This window comes from Pygocentrus nattereri, chromosome 15 (genome assembly GCF_015220715.1).
Source record: "Pygocentrus nattereri isolate fPygNat1 chromosome 15, fPygNat1.pri, whole genome shotgun sequence".
NCBI classification, from domain to species: domain Eukaryota; kingdom Metazoa; phylum Chordata; class Actinopteri; order Characiformes; family Serrasalmidae; genus Pygocentrus; species Pygocentrus nattereri.
The window spans coordinates 23,522,655-23,541,844 of NC_051225.1; the positions used below are offsets into that span (position 1 = coordinate 23,522,655).

At 36.6% G+C, this 19,190-nt stretch overlaps 2 protein-coding genes across 2 annotated transcripts; one reads left to right on the top strand and one right to left on the bottom strand.

The window, feature by feature from the left end:
- Positions 1 to 5,483: 5,483 nt before the first annotated feature.
- On the bottom strand, positions 5,484 to 14,003 carry krt99 (keratin 99). Its single transcript, XM_017716671.1, has 9 exons — positions 13,708 to 14,003; positions 13,065 to 13,193; positions 12,464 to 12,546; positions 11,806 to 11,962; positions 11,487 to 11,648; positions 8,974 to 9,099; positions 8,617 to 8,837; positions 6,916 to 6,986; positions 5,484 to 6,667 (listed from the first exon to the last, which is right to left on the bottom strand). The coding sequence occupies exons 1-9, from the start codon at positions 13,960 to 13,962 to the stop codon at positions 6,558 to 6,560; spliced, it is 1,314 nt and encodes a 437-aa protein (XP_017572160.1). The 5' UTR covers positions 13,963 to 14,003; the 3' UTR covers positions 5,484 to 6,557.
- Positions 14,004 to 16,929: 2,926 nt separating this feature from the next.
- On the top strand, positions 16,930 to 19,158 carry LOC108438696 (gastrin/cholecystokinin-like peptide). The gene is made up of 3 exons (XM_017716676.2): positions 16,930 to 16,979; positions 17,172 to 17,411; positions 18,945 to 19,158. The coding sequence occupies exons 2-3, from the start codon at positions 17,174 to 17,176 to the stop codon at positions 19,016 to 19,018; spliced, it is 312 nt and encodes a 103-aa protein (XP_017572165.1). The 5' UTR covers positions 16,930 to 16,979; positions 17,172 to 17,173; the 3' UTR covers positions 19,019 to 19,158.
- Positions 19,159 to 19,190: the final 32 nt, after the last annotated feature.

A 19,190-nucleotide genomic window follows, 5' to 3' on the forward strand; every position in this document is an offset into this window, starting at 1 on the left:
TTTCTGCATCCTGTAGAGATAATGAATTTCTTAATTTAGCGATATTGCGGAGATGCAGGAAAGCTGTTCTAGTGATATTAGATATATGTGTGTCGAAAGAGAGATCAGCGTCTATCATGACACCAAGATTTTAACACATAGGCTTGATGAAACTGAGAGATTGTTAAGTTTTAGTGTTGAGTTAGACAGTCTGTGTCTGGCTAATTTTGGACCAAGAAGCAGGACCTCTGTTTTATCTGAGTTAAGTAACAGAAAATTATTTGACATCCAATCTTTTATGTCTTTTACACAGTCCTCAATCTTGGCAAGTTTAATTTTATCATCCGGTTTACTTGATATGTATAACTGGGTGTCATCTGCATAACAGTGGAAATTTATGCCGTGTTTACTGATAATGGTGCCTAGTGGTAGCATATATATTGTAAATAATATAGGTCCTAAACGGAACCTTGTGGAACACCATAAATTACTTTTGCACGAACAGATGATTCACCCTTTACATTAACAAACTGATATCGATCGCTGAGGTAGGACCTGAACCAGGAAAGAGCTGTTCCTGTTACCCCTACAAGGTTTTCTAGTCTATCTAGTAGGATAGCGTGGTCTATTGTGTCGAATGCTGCACTAAGGTCAAGGAGGACTAACAACGACACATTTCCTTGGTCCGTGAATAATAGAAGATCATTTATAATTTTTACTAATGCTGTTTCTGTACTATGATGTGGCCTAAAGCCAGACTGAAATTTTTTTTCGTGTAGATTATTCCTATGCAAATAAGGGCTTAATTGTTTTGCTACCACTTTTTCCAGGATCTTAGATATGAAGGGGAGATTTGAGATGGGTCTCTATAATTTGATAGTTCACAGGGATCGAGGTTAGCTTTCTTAATCAGCGGTCTAATTACTGCAAGTTTAAAAGTTTTTGGGATATATCCGAGGCTAAGAGAGGAGTTTATTATTGACAGAATAGGCTTAGTTATTTCTGGTAAGATTTCCTTGAGTAGACCTGTAGGGATCGGGTCCAGAATACAGGTCGATGGTTTTGCAGAAGAGACTATTTTGATTAGTTCATTTTCTTGGAGTAATGTAAACGATTCCAGCCTATCTGGAGTGACTCTAATATTCTCAGGGTCTAGACTGGAATTATAAGCCACCAGGTTTGTGGAGTTTAACTGTGTGTTCAGAATTGTCTGTCTAATTTTTTCAATTTTATCACTAAAGAAATTCAGAAAATCATTGCTGCTATAGGCTGATGGCATCTGGGGTTCAGTGACTCTTTTGTTCTCTGTCAGTTTAGAAATTGTGCTAAATAGTAATCTGGGATTGTTCTTATTGTTTTCTATGAGAGAGGAGAGATAGGCTGAACGTGCTGCAGTAAGAGCTCTTCTATAGTGTATAAGGCTCTCCTTCCAGGCGGACTGGAACACTTCTAATTTAGTCAGACGCCATTTTCGCTCTAGTTGCCTGGCCGTCTGTTTTAGAGTTCGAGTGTGATCATTATACCACGGGGCGAGTTTTTTCTGCCGTACTATTTTGCTTTTTAATGGAGCTACACTGTCTAACGTAGATCGAAGAGTATCCTCTAAGAATTTGGTCATAGTATCTAACTCAGTAGGATCGGATGGACAGCTGACTGAAGTTGATAACTGCGGGAGGTTTCTGATAAAGCTGCCAGCTGTGGAGGAAGTTATAGTCCTCTTAACCTGGTAGCATGGTGATGAGCGCATATTACCACTAAACTGGATTTTGTATGAGATTAAGTAATGGTCTGAGACGGCTGTGCTCTGGGGGAGAATGGCTAAGTTATCTATGTCTACACCAAAGGTCAGTATTAAGTCTAGAGTGTGGTTGAGGTGGTGTGTGGGCCCATTTATAATTTGGGTGAATCCCATGGAGTCTATGATAGATATGAATGCCTTACTTAGTGTGTCGTGAGGGTTGTCGATGTGGATATTAAAATCTCCGACAATTAATATTTTATTTGAAAACGTTATTAGGCTTGATAGAAACTCAGAGAATTCCTGCAAGAACTGAGAATACGGACCGGGTGGCCTGTAAATTGTGATTAATAGAAATGAATGTTTATTTGTTCCTTGCTCAAGTATATTGAGTACAAGAACTTCAAAAGAAGAAAATGTAGGTCCTGCTTTCTGGTTCACGCCTAAAGCTAAAAAATTCCAGAAAAATTCCAGAAGCAAAAAAAATCAGTAAATAGAAAAAAATTCAAATAAAAAGTGGTGATATGATGCAAAGTGGATACATGTTTTGTGGTTTGATGGGTCAACCTTTCAGACTGTTTATGGAAATAATACATACTGTGTTTTCTAGGCCAAAGAAGTAAAGAACCATCCACACTTTTTGTGGCATATAATTCTAAACCCAGGGTCTGTCACACACAAGCAATATACACTCTCAGAAAAAAAGGTACGAAATTGTCACTGGGGCAGTAACCCCTTGTCACTGGGATGGTACACTCAAGGGGACATACCTTTAGTCACAAAACATAATTACACTATAAAACAATTGAAATCACATCTTCTAACTTGTATTGACTCCACAAATCCTGTTTTGTCTCATCTTCTGTTTTAAAACATTAGGTTATGAAAAGGTACAAATACATCCATTTCCCACAGGAAAAACATATTTAAGATACACAATTGGACTTTACAACCACTGTTGTACCTTTAAATTGTTTATACTTTGAAGAATGATAAAGTACCTTCGCAGTACATTTATTTCTAACAATGTATGCTGCCTTCTAGACACATTCTAGACATCCTTTTCTTTTACCTTCTAGACATTCTTTTAATTTGGCAACACCAAGCCACATTTTGCACATGTTACAACAGCATGGCTGCAGAATCAGAAGCTTTGGGTGTTAGACTGGCCTGTCTGCAGTCCAGACTTGTTTCCCTCTAAAACGTGTCTTATTAAGTTCATTATTTGTCTGCAAAGGTCTTGTACGGTTGCACACCTAAAAACTTGTATGACAGAAGAATGGTAAAACATTCTGCTTTCAAAACTGGATCACTTTGTGTCTTCAGTTCCCAAACATTTATTGCACACTGTTAGGTAAGTTGGCATGACACAGTGGTAAACATGCACCTGTCCCAACTTTTTTTGGAATGTGTTGCATGCATCAAATTTGTAATGAGTATAATTTACAAAAAACAACAAATTTCATAAGACAAAACACCAAGTACTGTGTTTATGTTCTATTTTCAATACTATACAAGTCAGACAGATTTCACTGCTTTCTGTATTCACATGCATTTCACATACCCAACTTTTTTTTAATTGGTTTTGTAGTATACCCTCACCATCTACTTAATTGGAAACTCTGGCTAACCCTAACCTTCTTACTGCTTCCACTCTATGACCACTGTACGTCTTACCTCTACACCAGAAACATTGTTACCTAAATATTTGTGATGACCCATTCTTAGCACAGCAGTGATACTGACATGGTAAATGGAATGGTAGGGTGTATGCTGCTGGAATGAATCAGGCAGTATGCATGGCACAACAGTGTCACTGCTGGGGTGAGGGTGGAGTGAACTCAGGAGCCAAGAGCAGTTCTGTGGTCAGAAACTGACCACTCATGAAGGGACAGAGGATGACTCACACAAATTGTGCATCAACAGTCAGGCTAGTTTCTAACAAACAAAATAGATATTAGTAAGGCCAGTGACCTTAATTTGCCAAAGACTTACATTTTTTTTTGTTGCTGTTTTTATTTTTTTTTTGTGTTTTGTTTGAGAGATCCACTTATGACATTTGTGTGTTGGCTGCCTTCTATTGCACCTCATTCAAAGTGCAGTCCAGTCTGAAATACTGCTTATAACTTCAGTAGGAATGGGTGGAGCTAAACTGCAAAAGCCTAAATACATTTAGACATTAATGGCTGTGTGTTATTTTCAGAGGACAGTAAATGTATACTGCTATACAAACTGTACACTGACTTATATCCAAGTATCATTTCTATAGTGTTATAATAAAATATTTGCAGAAATGTGAGGGGTGTGCTCACTTTTGTGAGATATCGTATATATGTATATGTATATGTATATATACATATGTATGTATACATATATCAAGAGCAAATTGTAGTGGCAGACAGATTAATTAGCTTTTACACAGCCTGGAGATATATGTGTCATCTGTGAGCACCCTCCCCTGCCTGCAGCTGTGTCTGAATCCTACCATGAACAGAATATTTTATTCAATGACATGGTGCCTAAAGCTGTTGAGGTTTTCAAATCCACCCTGTTTGAACCTGCAGTAGCATTAAGAATATGACTCATGACCTTCAATTTTTTCTTTCTTTTCCTAGCCAGGTTCTTGTACATTTGTCTCTACTATCTAGTCTTTTACATCTGAAATTCTGACATATAAAATTTACTGTTGTAATTTCAGTAAAATTATGAAACTACATACTGTATAAGTGTCAGTTTTTGTTCATAATTAACAATCTTTCAACTGTCAATAATGAGTAAATAAACTACATTGTATACATTTTAAATAAAGTTATATTTAACATTAACATTAACACAGGATTTTTTTCTCATATTGTCTCTCATAGTTGACGTGTACCTATGATGAAAATTACAGACCTCTCTCATCTTTCTAAGTAGGAGAACTTGCACAATCAGTGGCTGACTAAATACTTTTTTGCCCCACTGTGTGTGTGTGTGTGTGTGTGTGTATATAATATATACATATATATATATAAAAGAGTACTTTTGAGTACTGTAGATGTACATACCCTCAAATGAAAGGTGACATTCATGATCTTTGTCGTTTAAAGTACAATGTGTTGAAGAGCAAAACCAAGATGACAGAAACTGTCACTGTCCAAATACAAGCAGATTGCCATGTGGACCACATTGAACCTCACAAGCCTGTACTGACCGTCATAGTACTGCATTTGATCTTCATCAGTTTCATTTTCACATACAGAGAACACTTTATTATATTGAAATGAACTCATGTCATTCTTGTGATTATTGTGATGTCATTACCAAACATTTTAAGCAACACATTGTATTTGTTCTTACACTGGCCACACTAGGCTTTTGCACAATTTCACCAGTTATCTCAGACTTTTGGACTGCAATGTATGTGGTGGTATATCCTCCATTTGGGACTGGTCAGATATCAGGACATTTTGGGTCAAAACCTGCTGTTTTCATAAAGCTAAAATGTTCCTTTCCAACAAGAAACGTCCACATCCAAGTCATCAATGTAAAAGTTTCAAAAAGGAAGATCAGTGTCCTGAAACGGCCAGGTCAGAGCCCAGACCTCTATCCTATAGACGAACTTAAAATCAGTAATATGCCATTTAAAGGAGCTTGAACTTTTGATCTTTAAGTGAACATTATTATTATTATAAGGGAGCAATTGCAGCTCAACAACTGTCAGCAAGTAGTTCTGCATAAAAGCAGTATAGTTTGCCAAACTGTAGGAAAAAAAATACAATACTGGTAGATTATGCAGGTTTATTAGAACAATATGTTGGGCTGTATATATATCATCATTGTTGGATCTTCATTTTTTTCCATTTTTTGCTAAGACCAGCTGGCCTTTACACTGTTTAGGATGAACTGACCAACTGAAATAATATCATTACTTGGAAAATTTCCATTTAAAGTAAAATACCATCTACTATTTTGGAGATACAAGGTTTTGTTTATATACTATAACAATTTGCTCTTGATATATATATAGACAATAGACAGAAACCTCTTTGTTTAGTACTACATATATAGTTGTCCTATAGCATTGGTTACAGAATTTCACCTAGCTTTGTGCATGAGAGTCCTGAACACGTATGAGTATGACAATAATGACACCTAGTGGCTGAACACTACACATGACCCTTAGGATACACCACAATTCAATGGTTTGGAATCACCAACCTGTGTTATTCTTAATGTTTCAAACTGTTGTTAAAATAAAAAACATTTTCAGTGAATAATGCAGATGATTCTATAATAATTGAAAAATTGTAAAGCATTAATAATGAACAAGTAATAAAACTAATGAGCTCTTGTGTATCTTATATTTTCTTTTTTTATAAAATATTTTAGAAATTTTCTGCATTGTATTTTTATCCCCAATTTCCACTTATAACATTTGTGTGCTCTCATGTGCCAAGAACATAAATTACTATAAATAAATCACTACAGTGCACTGTTTAATAACCTGTACTACTTTTTTACTATGACATAGCTTTCCATTCCTCCAAAAATATTTGAACTGTGAATACACTCAATTTAGACTTTGGTGTCTCATAGCCATATAAGCTGTTATTAAATAAGAACTTAAATGATAAATGATTCCAAACTTTGAACGGTAGTGTATCTCACCACATATAGAGAAAAACAAGGTCCCACTGAGAGCCCAAATAAATGTTATAATGTTACAGAAGTTGCTGTATTCTGGAATTATTATGTTCTGCATTATTATTTTGATTACTGTCTCTAAGAATATAATATTGTAATAATATGTGTAAAGCACATATCATAGTAATATGTGTAAGGCTGATGGATCCTCTACTCAGCTGCTCAGTTCATGAATTTTCTCATCCACTGAAGTGGATACAACTTTCCCGTCCACCAGCTCCTCCACGATAACCTTCACCCGCCTCTGGATATGAGGATTATGTTCTATAGTGATATAATATGCAAGAGACATCACACAGTCAAAATAATTTAAAAGATTCTTGACTTGCTTGTTCAATAATAATAATAATAATAATAATAATAATAATAATAATAATAATAATAATTCCTTGGGAAGAAGAAAGACAATATTATGAAAGGATAGAGTTTTGAAAATGGTGGATAGTGGATGGGATAGGCTGAAAAATAATGAAACATAATGTACAAAATGAAAGCAATTAAGTTTCATTTACCCTCTTCCACCGTTTCCTCTATTTTCACTGTTTTGGTCACAGTCTCTTTTACAGTTGATGTCACGACACTTCTGCATACAGTGCAAGAAAATGATTCATGATAAGCAGTGTGCTTCTATCTTTCTACAGGCATATACAGTACTGTGCAAAATGTCACCCTAAATTTATTTCAATTTTCCATCAAACGGCTACAAAGTACAAGTTATGAATTAAGCATCATTGAAAAAATATATGGAAAATATATATATTAGAAGTCTCAACAACTACATAAAATGTCAAATTTTTTGTATCACCTATCTTTGTTTCAGCTCGGCGATGCAGGAAGTTGTTTTAAACTGTGGCGCTGAAATTTTAAGTGGTATACACATGATGTGAACAGTGACATCATGCAAAATAATTTGCTTTTTTTATTAAAATTTTTTGATAATTTACATCAAACAGAGCACATCATGGTGTGCCATATGTGGCAAGAGACAACATAAACCCACATAAACATAATAAACCCTTTTCTCTGCTCTCTCCTTTTGGACGAACTTCATGCAAATTAGTTGAGTGACGCCTAATCTGATTGGTGATATGTGGCGCATTCACACAATTCAACGCACCTTAAGTGGGAAATATAACAGTTGATAAAAAAGAATGTATCTAAAGTGGACATCATTAGAAATAGCAAAGCTCTGCACACACTTTCCCTGTTTGCACCTCAACCTGCTTGTGTTTTGGTGAAAAGTCCCCAAAGTGGCCAGCAGTGGGGCAAGGTAGGCAATTTGGTTTGCTTTCACAAAAATACATTGTTAATGTAAACAGTATAACAATTGCTGGTTTTTAACATATATGAAACACAAACAGAGCAATTCTTAAAACATGCAGATGTAGATATTTGCTATGTTCAAGCTTGTTTCAAATTCAGAGCTTTTGTTATCACTTTTGCAGTTGCAGTTAACCAACCCTGAAATCTAGGGGTGCAGGTGGACCCTCAGCACCCCCACTTCCCATGTCCCTGTTACAGATCCCATTCTTTTCAAGAGATTTGCTTTCAATTTTTAAAGAAATCTACAGGAACATTTTACTAGAATTTGGTTACTCTCACAGCTCAAGTAATCCCAAACACACTCAATGCTGAAGTCTGGACTCTGAGGTGGTCAGTACATTGTGTTGTTGTAAGAACGCCAGCAGCTTCTTTGCTTAAGTAAAAAAAATAGCTTATTTTTTTGTCTATTTCCTTTTCTCAGTAATACTTGTCAGCTAGTATTGTCTTCTCATAGTGGGCATCAAGGATGGACAGAAACAGCTGTGGATTTTTCAGATCTAAATCAAGAATACAATTTGATTTTCTCTTGTCCCTCAAAGATGAAAGATTTAAGTATTATGTATCTGATGCTGATAGTTTTGACGGTCTATCAGGTCCTGCATGGTTGTTAGGAGTCCAATTTTCACAATATAATTTTTTTTACTTTTCTTTTACTTTCCCCTTCCTAATGTAAGTGGATTATCTGGAAATTATATAAATTAAGGGTGCTCTCTTTGTAATCTTTGCACAGTAGTATAAATGTACAATAACACTAACTACTAACCTCAGTTAAAATATCTAGAACAAAAATCCAACCACCTTCAGTATCTTCAGTATATACAACAATACAATCACCTTCAGCATGATCTCAACAACTTTACACCAACAAAAAAACAAAAACAAAGCCTTACTCTCTCCCCTCTCCTTCCAGAAGCCTTCTGTATTCAGCGATCTCCAGTTCCAGCCTCATCTTGATGTCTAGCAGCACTTGGTATTCAGTGGCCTGCTTTTGGATGCTGACATGGAGCTTCTGGAGTTCCTCCTGAAAATGGTCTATTTGTATCTGAAGTTGAGTTATCTGGGCACTGTAACGTAACCCCACATCAACCACGTTCTTCTCTAGGACTTGTTTCTGTATCACAGACAGAGATAAAGGAAATCTTAGTAAAGGGAAATATAATATGCACTGATGTAAAAGATAGTCTTTCAAATCTTATGCATTTGATTGCTTCACTGAGAGGCATAAGCTAATGGCTAATAGTGCGTACCTGCATTACAGCTGCGTCCAATTCTATCTTCAGGTTCTGGAAGTTTCTCCTCAGGTCAGTGAGTACTGTCTGAGAAGTTTTTATCTCAGTGCAGCTGCTGGTCACCTGAGACTTCAATGTTTCTGCCTGAAAATAGAGAATTAAATAACAGACAATTGTTGGATTATCATACCTCTGAGTTCAAAATCAATGCAAATCTTAATCATTACACTGTACATTATTCAACACCACATCTAAAGAGAAAAACATTTAAATTGCTGTACATTCAGCAAAGAATTGATGTAAATGTACAGCAGTAACACTGCAGTAATGTGACGTGTTCCTTAAATTCTTCGATAACTGGCTATTATGTTCAAAGCATATTAGGAAAGTGAACAATAACTTATACAGACTTGAGCAGTCTGTCTTAATATTATAGTGGTGGGAGTGGAGCTTAATATTACTTGCCATTTTAGTAGTTTTTTCTTAATTAGCTTTTATTTTTCCTACAGTTCAAAACCCAAAGATACATGTAAATGCGTTCGGCCTGGTGGTTGGTTGGTGTAGTGGTTAACACCTCTTCCTTCTACGCAGTAGACTGGGGTTCAATCCCCACCTGAGCGAACACCCTACACTATACCAATAAGACTCCTTGGGCAAGACTCCTAAGTCGCTCTGGATAAGAGCGTCAGCCAAATGCTGTAAATGTAATGTTTTAGTATTTCAACCATGATAGTATTTTTTGTTTCACTGAACTAGATCAGTGTTATAATTACAGGATATTTGGTTATTGTCATCTTTGTAGTTTTAACAACTGTTATAAGGGCATTTCATTGTTCTAATGTGATGTTCAGTCCTACATTGTTATTAAATATATCATGATCATTGTCTTAACTATGTAGCAGCATGCATGAAAGTTCAAGTATTTGCTATTATAAGCCAGCTATCTGTGTTGTTTGCCTATATCTTGTACATTATGTAGTACGTCCTGTACTACATAATGTAGGAAAGAAAATGAAAAAGAAAATAAAAAAGATTTGAAAGCATTTGTAAAGTCAGCTTAGGACAGCTTAGAAAGATTTGTTGTTGTTTTCTGGTTGATAACACTGAAGTGTATATTAAAAATGAAAGAGAATGTACGATTAAGCACTATGACTTAAAACAGTGTCTCCAACAGGTGGCACTAATTGCCCCAAGAAGAATTAAGATTAAGAGACCCTTATTAGTCCCACAATGGGGAAATTTCACCTCCGCATTTAACCCATTCGTGCAGTGAAACATCACATACACACTAGTGAGCATACACACAAGGGGGCAGTGAGCACACTTGCCCGGAGTCGTGGGCAGCCCTATCCACAGCGCCCGGGGAGCAGTTGGGGATTAGGTGCCTTGTTCAAGGGCACCTCAGTCAGGCACTGTCAGTTGAGGTGAGGGCTGGGTCCCTAACCTCCAAACCACGACTGCCCCAATAACAAAATAATAGCATACTGCCAATAGTTACTGAGTGAAATCATGTTTTTAAAACCAATGTTTAAAATAGTGGTAACACTTTATATGAATACCATGTCTACAAATTCATAATAAATTATAATGCATTCATAAGGCATCATGAACATGGCTATAGATACTTATAAAAATGCATTACACTTTATAGCCATGCTTATGGTGCATTATGAATTACTAAAATAAAATGCATTATAAATAGTGTTCAAAACATTTACAAGAGCTTAGTACTTGGTTTGCGGTGATGTAATTAAATTTTTACAGTCAGAGCACTGGTTAAGGGAAGTGCATTGTATTAATAGCTCTGGGATGGACAACTTATTTGGGGTTGACATCTGAATATTCAGAACTTAAGCCACAAAGGTCCAGCCTTAACAACGCCCTTGGTGAGAAATAAATTATTAGAAATACCCTTATTTAAATAAACTTATTTGTCTAACTTTACTCTCTACAAGCTGGAACAGATTCTATGGCACTGAGAGTATAACATTATGTATGATGCATTATATGTTAGTAATTCATTCATGCCTTATGAATACATTATAGCATGTTATGAATGTGTTTATATATACTCATAGACAAGGGATTTCAAAGTAAGTGTTACCAAAATAGCTTTGTAATTCCATAATAAAGGGCTGCATACAAACATATTTTTAGATCAGGTACAATTTCTCAAATTCTTATTTTCCTTCTAAAGTAGCATTTTTGAATTATTATAATAACAATATAGTGGAATGGTATAAAATATAATTTTAAAGCTCAGTTTGAAACCTGCCCACCCTCTTTACTTTTTTTTTTTTACTTTGCATTTGGCCCCACAAGACAAAAAAGTTACCAAAATCCTAAATCAACTAATGAAGCAAAGAATAAGTTAATATTTGAAAATTCATGGAAAATTATTCCAGCTTAAATCTGGTTCACAGGTGAGTATGCATGGGTCACTTTAGTGGTTACAGACCCTCACTTTACATTTACCCTGCTTACTGTCATCTGCTGCAACCCACATGCTGTTAACTGTCCCACTAACACACCTTGCTCTGGAACCAATGTTCAGTCTCTCTGAGGTTCTTTTGGATGAGGGTCTCATACTGCTCTCTCATCTCCTGCAGCTCCTTATCAAGGTTCGCAGAGGGGGCACAGTCAACCTCCACATTCACTGAGCCACTCTGCTCTGTACGAAGCAAGTGCAGCTCCTGTAAATGAAGCAGAAGACGACAGAATATGACTAAACCTTTGACTCTTGGCAAAAATGCAAGCATGGCTTTAATCTTAATATGTTAAGTTGGACAGATCAATAGACAGATAAACCTAAATAAGCATGAAAGAAAAACAAATCAAAAGTGGGCTCACCTCCTCATGGTTCTTCTTGAGATACACCAGTTCTTCCTTCAGCCCAGGAATCTGGAACTCCAAGTCTTTACAGGCCAACTGATGCGCCCCCAAAGTCCCCCGCAGACGAGCCAGGTCTGCTTCTACAAGCAACCGCATGTTCATTTCGATCTCAAACCTGCACAAGAGCATTAGAAATGGATCACAGTGGATGTTAAATGTATTTATGCATCACAATCTAGTGGTGAACATTTTGGAATGTGAATATTCTATGGAATATAATAAATGTAATCATTTAGAAAACACAAACTGCAATAAAGGACATGCTTTTTTGTGGAAAATAAAATTATTCATCTATCTTCAATTTTTTTAAATAATTCTCAATCAAACCAAAGAATTTAATCTAATCAAATCAAGGCAAAATGCTCATTTTTATGATGCATTGATTGTTTATGTCAGTGTTATGTACCAGAAACACAGCACATCCATATACACTGCTGAGACAGGAAGAAATGCTAGAAGCTTATTAAATTAGATCAGGTCCTCGAAAGTTTACTTTCTTATTAAATAATTTAATCTTTTTTTTCTTTTTTTTTTAAATAAGTCCGTTTTTTTGTTTTGTTTTGTTTTTTTGACAACCCTTGGTAAACGTGCAGCAAACAGCAGACACTCAACTCACTTCATCTTAAAGTCACCACATGCCAGGTTGATATTGTCCAGCTGCAGATGGAGCTGGGCATTTTCTTTGGAACGGGCAAGAACCTTTAACACGGCAGAGAAGAAATACATACAATTAAACAACAAAATGTCAATCTTCAGTTTGACTTTGATGATAACATGCAACACTTCTACAGTTTCATTGGAAAAACGGAGACTCTGAAAAGCTGATAAACTGGTGTACATGAAACTAAAGCTAACAATATTTACTCCCATAACATTGCCTAAAGTCACTGGCAGAAACAACAATACTGCTGTGTGTTTTTACAGGACAAAGCACATTTGTGTACTTACTATTCAGCTACAACTACTAATTACTCAATAATTACTTCAAAACTAATGTGTGTTATGGATTCATGAGAGTGAGGCCCTGAAGAGCAGACCATGCACTGGCCCTTAAGCCTTAAGGAATTAGACAGCTGAAAGATGTCACCTGTCACCAGAACTGGCATAACCTGTCAAGTGATGTCTGGCATTAGATGAAACAACTGAGCATTAATGTCTTAACACGATAATGGTTTTCAGGTGTGGGCTTGATGCATGCTTGCTTGATGCTGCTCTACCTGTTTGCGGAGATCTTCAATTGTGATGAAGTATTTAGACAGATCCTTGTGGATAGCAGGGCTCCTGTTCTCATAAAACTCTCTTATTTGCAGCTCTATCTTCCTGTTGGCAGCTTCTAAAGCGTGCACCTGAGAATATATAACATTGAAAATATATATATACATATATACAGGTTTTTTTTGGCATGTGAAATTATCTTAAATATATGTATAAATATGATTTGAGCTACTTGAATCATACATGAATATATGATTTGAGCTACTTAAATTACTTAAAACTGGTAAAAAAATATCTAGATATATGTTGAATGGTCTTATAACATTCTTACAACAATCTCATAATAAGAAATATACAAAATATTAGCTAGATTTAAGATGTTATCACTTGCCAAGATATAATTTTTGCAGTGCAATGATTTTTGTTACTAGGTCAGGAAAGACCATTGTGTAAAAATCAATCTAAAATGGGGAATAAAACAGGATCATCCTTTTATTAAAATTCTGAGCTTAGATCAGGTCTTGGAAAGACATTTCTCCGTCACATGTTCTTGTCTTGAAAAACCTACACAAGATGATCTGAATAATATTTTAGATGAACTTTTCTGTTCATGTTCAATGTAACAATTAAAAAGGCATACTTCACCTTCTCCAGATAGGATGCCAGGCGGTTGTTAAGATTCTGCATAGTCAGCTTTTCATTGGCACCAGTTGTGACCTCATATGCGCCCACCACCGAGGATAAAGAACTGGAGATGCGGGTCCCATAGCCACCATAAGATTCAAAAGCACTTAAATTACTCAAACCGTTCAGCACCATGCCTTCAGCTGAGTAGTGAAGTTTTGACCCGACAGCACTGGGAGCGCTGAATGAAGAATTATGCTTGACTGTGACAGGCATGGGTAGATGCTGATCCTCAGTGAAGTGACAATGTCCTTAAACAAAACTCTTGCTCTGAGCGGAGCTTTCTCACAGAGAAGGTCTTATATAGGTCTATGGTCTAAGTCCCATCCCAAACCACATTCAGTACAAACACACCCGCCTTTCCAATGAATGGATTCTTCTTTCTTTTCTGTCCACAGAAGAATGTTGGCATACAGTGCAGAAATGAATAAAATGCAGTGACCTGGTGCCACTGTTTACAACAACACCTTTCTAAGGATTTTATTTAAATGATAATAACCTCTACACTGACAATACACTGTCATTTTTTCATCTGTCAGATTATTATAATTGCCCTTTACCAATGACACCTACTCTCTATGGACCGACACAGATCACTTGTGCGGTATTTTAGTTGAAATGTATAGGGAGTGCAAGCCCATCAAAAACGACATGTTTAATTTTCTCACATTGTGGTTACTTGCTTTCATCGTCTTTCATCTGTCTATTCATTATCTTTATTTTGTCCTCCTTTCTTGCTGTCAAGCTGGATAACAGATGGACTAACTTGCACAAGCATGATCAAGGGCTTCCATACTCTAAGCAAAAATCATCACCATAACTTTGGACAAATAAGACTTATGAAATCTCTTCATGTGAATTCACATGTCAAAAAACATACGTATTTCCTAAGTAAACTCATCTCTCTCAATGCCTCCCTCTGTGTCTGAGCAGAGCTTTCTCACGGAGAAGGTCTTATATAGGTCTATGGTCTAAGTCCCATCCCAAACCACATTCAGTACAAACACACCCGCCTTTCCAAAGAATAGATTCTTCTTTCTTTTCTGTCCACTGAAGAATGCTGGCATGCAGTGCAGAAATGAATAAAACGCAGTGAACTTATTCCACTGTTTACATTGAAAAGCAACACCCTTCTAAGGATTTTATTTAAAATTTAAATGTCAGTGTAGAGATCATTATCATTTAAATTTTAAATGATAATGATCTCTACACTGACATTTGAATGTCACTTATTCATCTGTCAGATTATTATAACTGCCCTTTACCAATGACACCTACTCTCTATGGACCTACCCAGTTCACTTTCGTATACCTTGTGCTGTATTTTAGTTGAAATGTATAGGGAGTGCAAGTCTATCAAAAGCGACATGTTTAATTTTCTCACATTGTGGTTACTTGCTTTCATCGTCTTTCACCTGTCCATTCATTATCTTTATTTTGTCCTCCTTTCTTGCTGTCAAGCTGGATAATAGATGCCTAACCTGCACAAGCATGACCAAAGGCTTCCATACTCTAAGCAAAAATCATCACCATAACTTTGGACAAATAAGACTTATGAAATCTCTTCATGTGAATTCATGTGACAAAAACCATATGTATTTCTTAAGTAAACTCATCTCTCTCAATGCCTTCCTCTGTTTTGTGCTTTAATTCTCAGTCTTAGAAAACTCATCTTTTAACCCCTTAAAAACACAGGCTTATAATGTATTAAGACTTCAATGCAAACTGGCTGTGCTCTTCTTGGGTTATAGAAGAGTGTAATAAGTGACCATTTAAGGAGTTAATGTAGCACAAATAAAACAAAGATAAAAAAATTTTCTATTCATTATCAAAACTCGGCTTCAAAATCTGTATGAATAGGTGGGATTTGCATTGAGTTCCTTGAAAAAACAAAAGTACTGCTTTCAGTGCAAACAGTGAATCCTCTTCATTCTCTAGAAGCATTTAAGTGAATGCTTATGTTTCAGATAGAAAATGTTTTTCTTAATCTGGGTTTAAAAAGAAATGGGTGTGTTCACCTTCTACAAATATTAGCCACACCTAGATAACAATCTCAGCCAGAAGACCTGTATGATAACTTCCGTTTCTTAGGAATTTCATTTATTTATTTACTTATTTGGATGTTTTTCTAGTTACCAAAGTGTCACCTTCTTGTGTTATTCCATTACATTACATGGGAAAATATTAAGGTTTTATGCAAAAACCTAGCACTTCTGCACAGGTGGTGAGGAGCAGGTTACTGCCCATGGTTTAGCGCTGACAGATGCTTTTTCCACTGTTCATTTTTGAACTAAATACTTTTAACTTTCTTGTTTCATAAGGAAAACAAATAGGTTAAGAAAAAAGAAGCAAGCTGTGAGCTGTGATAACATTTGTTTCTTATTTCTTTGATATACAACCTATTAAGTGCCCTTTCCAAAATACAGTGTATCTGTCCCAGTGTCCATGTACTGTGATTAGTAGCCTTCAGCTTTCAAATGACAATCACATGGAACACATCAAATTGATTTTGACTACTGCAGCTGATTTCTGTGAAAGTTGTGCATGCTGTATTGAATTGTTTGCTCTTGGCACACACTGAGGCCTACAGTCTTGCATGGATAGACAATCATCCCTGGCTAAAATCTTTATGTACATATAACAGAGTATATCTGTAGGATGAGATACGCTGTCCATTTTGCGTAACACAAGAATGTTTGCGTCAGCAAAGCCACTTAATCCTTTATTTTGGCTCCAATCAATCAATGCCAATACACTGTCATTACCAAAACCTTGATGACACGTAACATAAGAGCCAAGATCCCTATCATTCAAAGGTGCAGTGTACCGACACTGATGTGATACACAATACACAAAAGGGCTTGTTTTTAGTTCTGTTAAACTCAAATGTGAGTGTATGCAAATAACTTTAGTTCAAATAAAAGTTTAGACCCAATGTGTAATTTAGACAGAATTACTGTAGCGTTTTTAAGGGCAATTTGATTATCTTTGGCTCTTATTGACTTATGGACTACCCAAATGTCAGGTGACCCATTTACAGTTAGCAACATTAAGTTTGGCTGTTTACTGTGGCAACATTACTTTTTTTTATTCTTAAAGAGAAATTATTGACTGTTACAGTCATCCTTCCATTATGAATCGGCTATATATAACAGACTAAAGCTGAACAGGTGTACAGTTAAACTTTTCAACACTGCAGCTAACTTGCCGCTCCTGCTCCTGAATTTTTTTAGGTAAATTAGCATCAATGCTAAAAGACAAAATATCTTCTTAAATGTTTTTGGGGGGCATTATACTGGGATACCCCTAGGGTAATATATACAGGAAATGGCTTCATGTAGTTGTAGGTTGCACAAACCTAACAGGTTTTAAAACTGCTCAGTGTGGTTTATGTTCGTTTTTTGAAGAATAACTTCTCGCCTCAGGTATGAGTGCTACGTTCACAGTGCTAACGTTCATGGCGGCGCTGGCGCTGATCTGTGCGGGCTCGCCGCTCGCACACTCACAGAGCTCCGCGGAGCAGCCCAAGAGGATGGGGCTTCGCCTGGGCTCTGCTGCCTCCGACCGCCTGCCGGAAGATCTTCAGCCCCGGACTGCGAGGACAGAGCGCCTGGCAGAGGATCAGCGCGAAATCATTTCCAAACAGATCCTACAGGCGTTATCAGGTAAGGGTGGGGAATAGCGATGGGAAGTTTGATTCAGTCTACCGAACCGATTCTTTAGAACCGTCTGTTTATATGTCCTGACCGTCCGACTCAACTATTCATCGATTCGCGAGTGAAGCTAGCATTATTCTAGTCAGCGACTGATGCTGCTTACTACTTATAAATGGCACAAACACATAAGATTGGAATCGTTTGCATGTCCATTGTCTTGATAATAAGATCGGCACCCATCGACTAAATGCCCCCCCGCCCCCGCGACCCTGAGGGAGAAGCGGCTTAGAAAAAGGATGTATGGATGGATGGATGTTGCTGACACTGTGCTAGATTGCTTACAGCTGTATACCTTAGGCTTCATTTGTGATATTGCTTTTTAAATTATGTAGTAAACTCATTTAGAAATGATAAAGAAAGAAGGAAATGAAGAAAACATAAATCAGTTGGACTGCAAATGAAAAATGAGCTAGGGAAAGTGGCATTTGTTCTAATACTCTACTTAACCCCCAGTTGGCCGCCCAGAAAAAACATGGCCAAAAAACAGTGGATGACCAGCTTTGCAGTCAGTGGGCCAACAACGGCGCCCTATCATGTTTCTATCTTTCTACACTTATAAATGTAAATTCTCAGGCATGCTTTTGTTGTGTATCAATCCTAGCACATTTATGTGTGTGTGTGTGTGTGTGTGTGTGTGTGTGTGTATTGTTGTACGTACTTTTTGCGATTGACTGTCCATTGATGTTGCTACTCACTACACTGTTAGAAATAAACATACTATGCAGGTACATGATTCATTCATCAAGGTACAAACAATGAAAGTGTACCCTCAATGGTACAACAGTGGTTTTAAGGTCCAGTGGTGTACCTTACATGAGTTTTTCCTAGTGGAAAAGTAGATATTTGTACCTTTTCATAACCAAACGTTTTAAATCAGAACAATGAAATAAAAGCCTGGAGACAAGACGGGGTGTGTGGAGTCAATACAACTTAGAAAATATATTTTCAGTGTATGCTGGTACAATTATGTTCCCTGACTAAAGGTACTGGGATGTACCCCTGAGGGTACCACCGCAGTGACAAGAGGGGTACTGCCCCAATGACTGTGTCGTACCTTTTTTTCTGAGAGTGTAGAAAAACTGTCTGGTGGTACTCAGTAGATTATCATTAAGGTTGGGGTAGTAAGGTAGGTTTTGTACTGAGGTTAGGGTTAAGTTTAGGAATAGGCATAGATTTAATAGAGTCTTTCACACAGAACTTTAAGTTCAATTGCATTTAATAGATATTTAATTGAATGTTAGTTAAAAATAGACTGAGCATCTACAAAACATCTAACAGTGGACCATCCAAATAAAGTGTTACTGATATTTCATCTTTCCTAAGTAGCCTGTTCACATTTTATGTTCCAATCTATCTGTATTCAGTTCATTTCAACAAATTCAAATATTGACTCATTCATGAGTATATCATCCTTGCAGGAGCAGGAGGAAAATGAAAAGTTTTACCCTCAGTGTAATTTTGTGATACATTTTATTTTGACAGAGATTATTCAACGCGAAGACTGCATCTCAGACTATCAGGGCTGGGTGGACTTTGGCCGTAGGAGCACAGACTGATGTTAACCCTCACTGTGACAGTCTGCACTACTTTGCATTTCATTAAATGTTCAATGCACCTGAAACTTGTCTTTTATTCAGTTTACTGATGTTTGTTTGAAGTCTAATGTGACCAAATAAAGTTTACGTTTGCATCCACAACAGGCAAAAGTTATTTTCAAGTTTGTGTAAT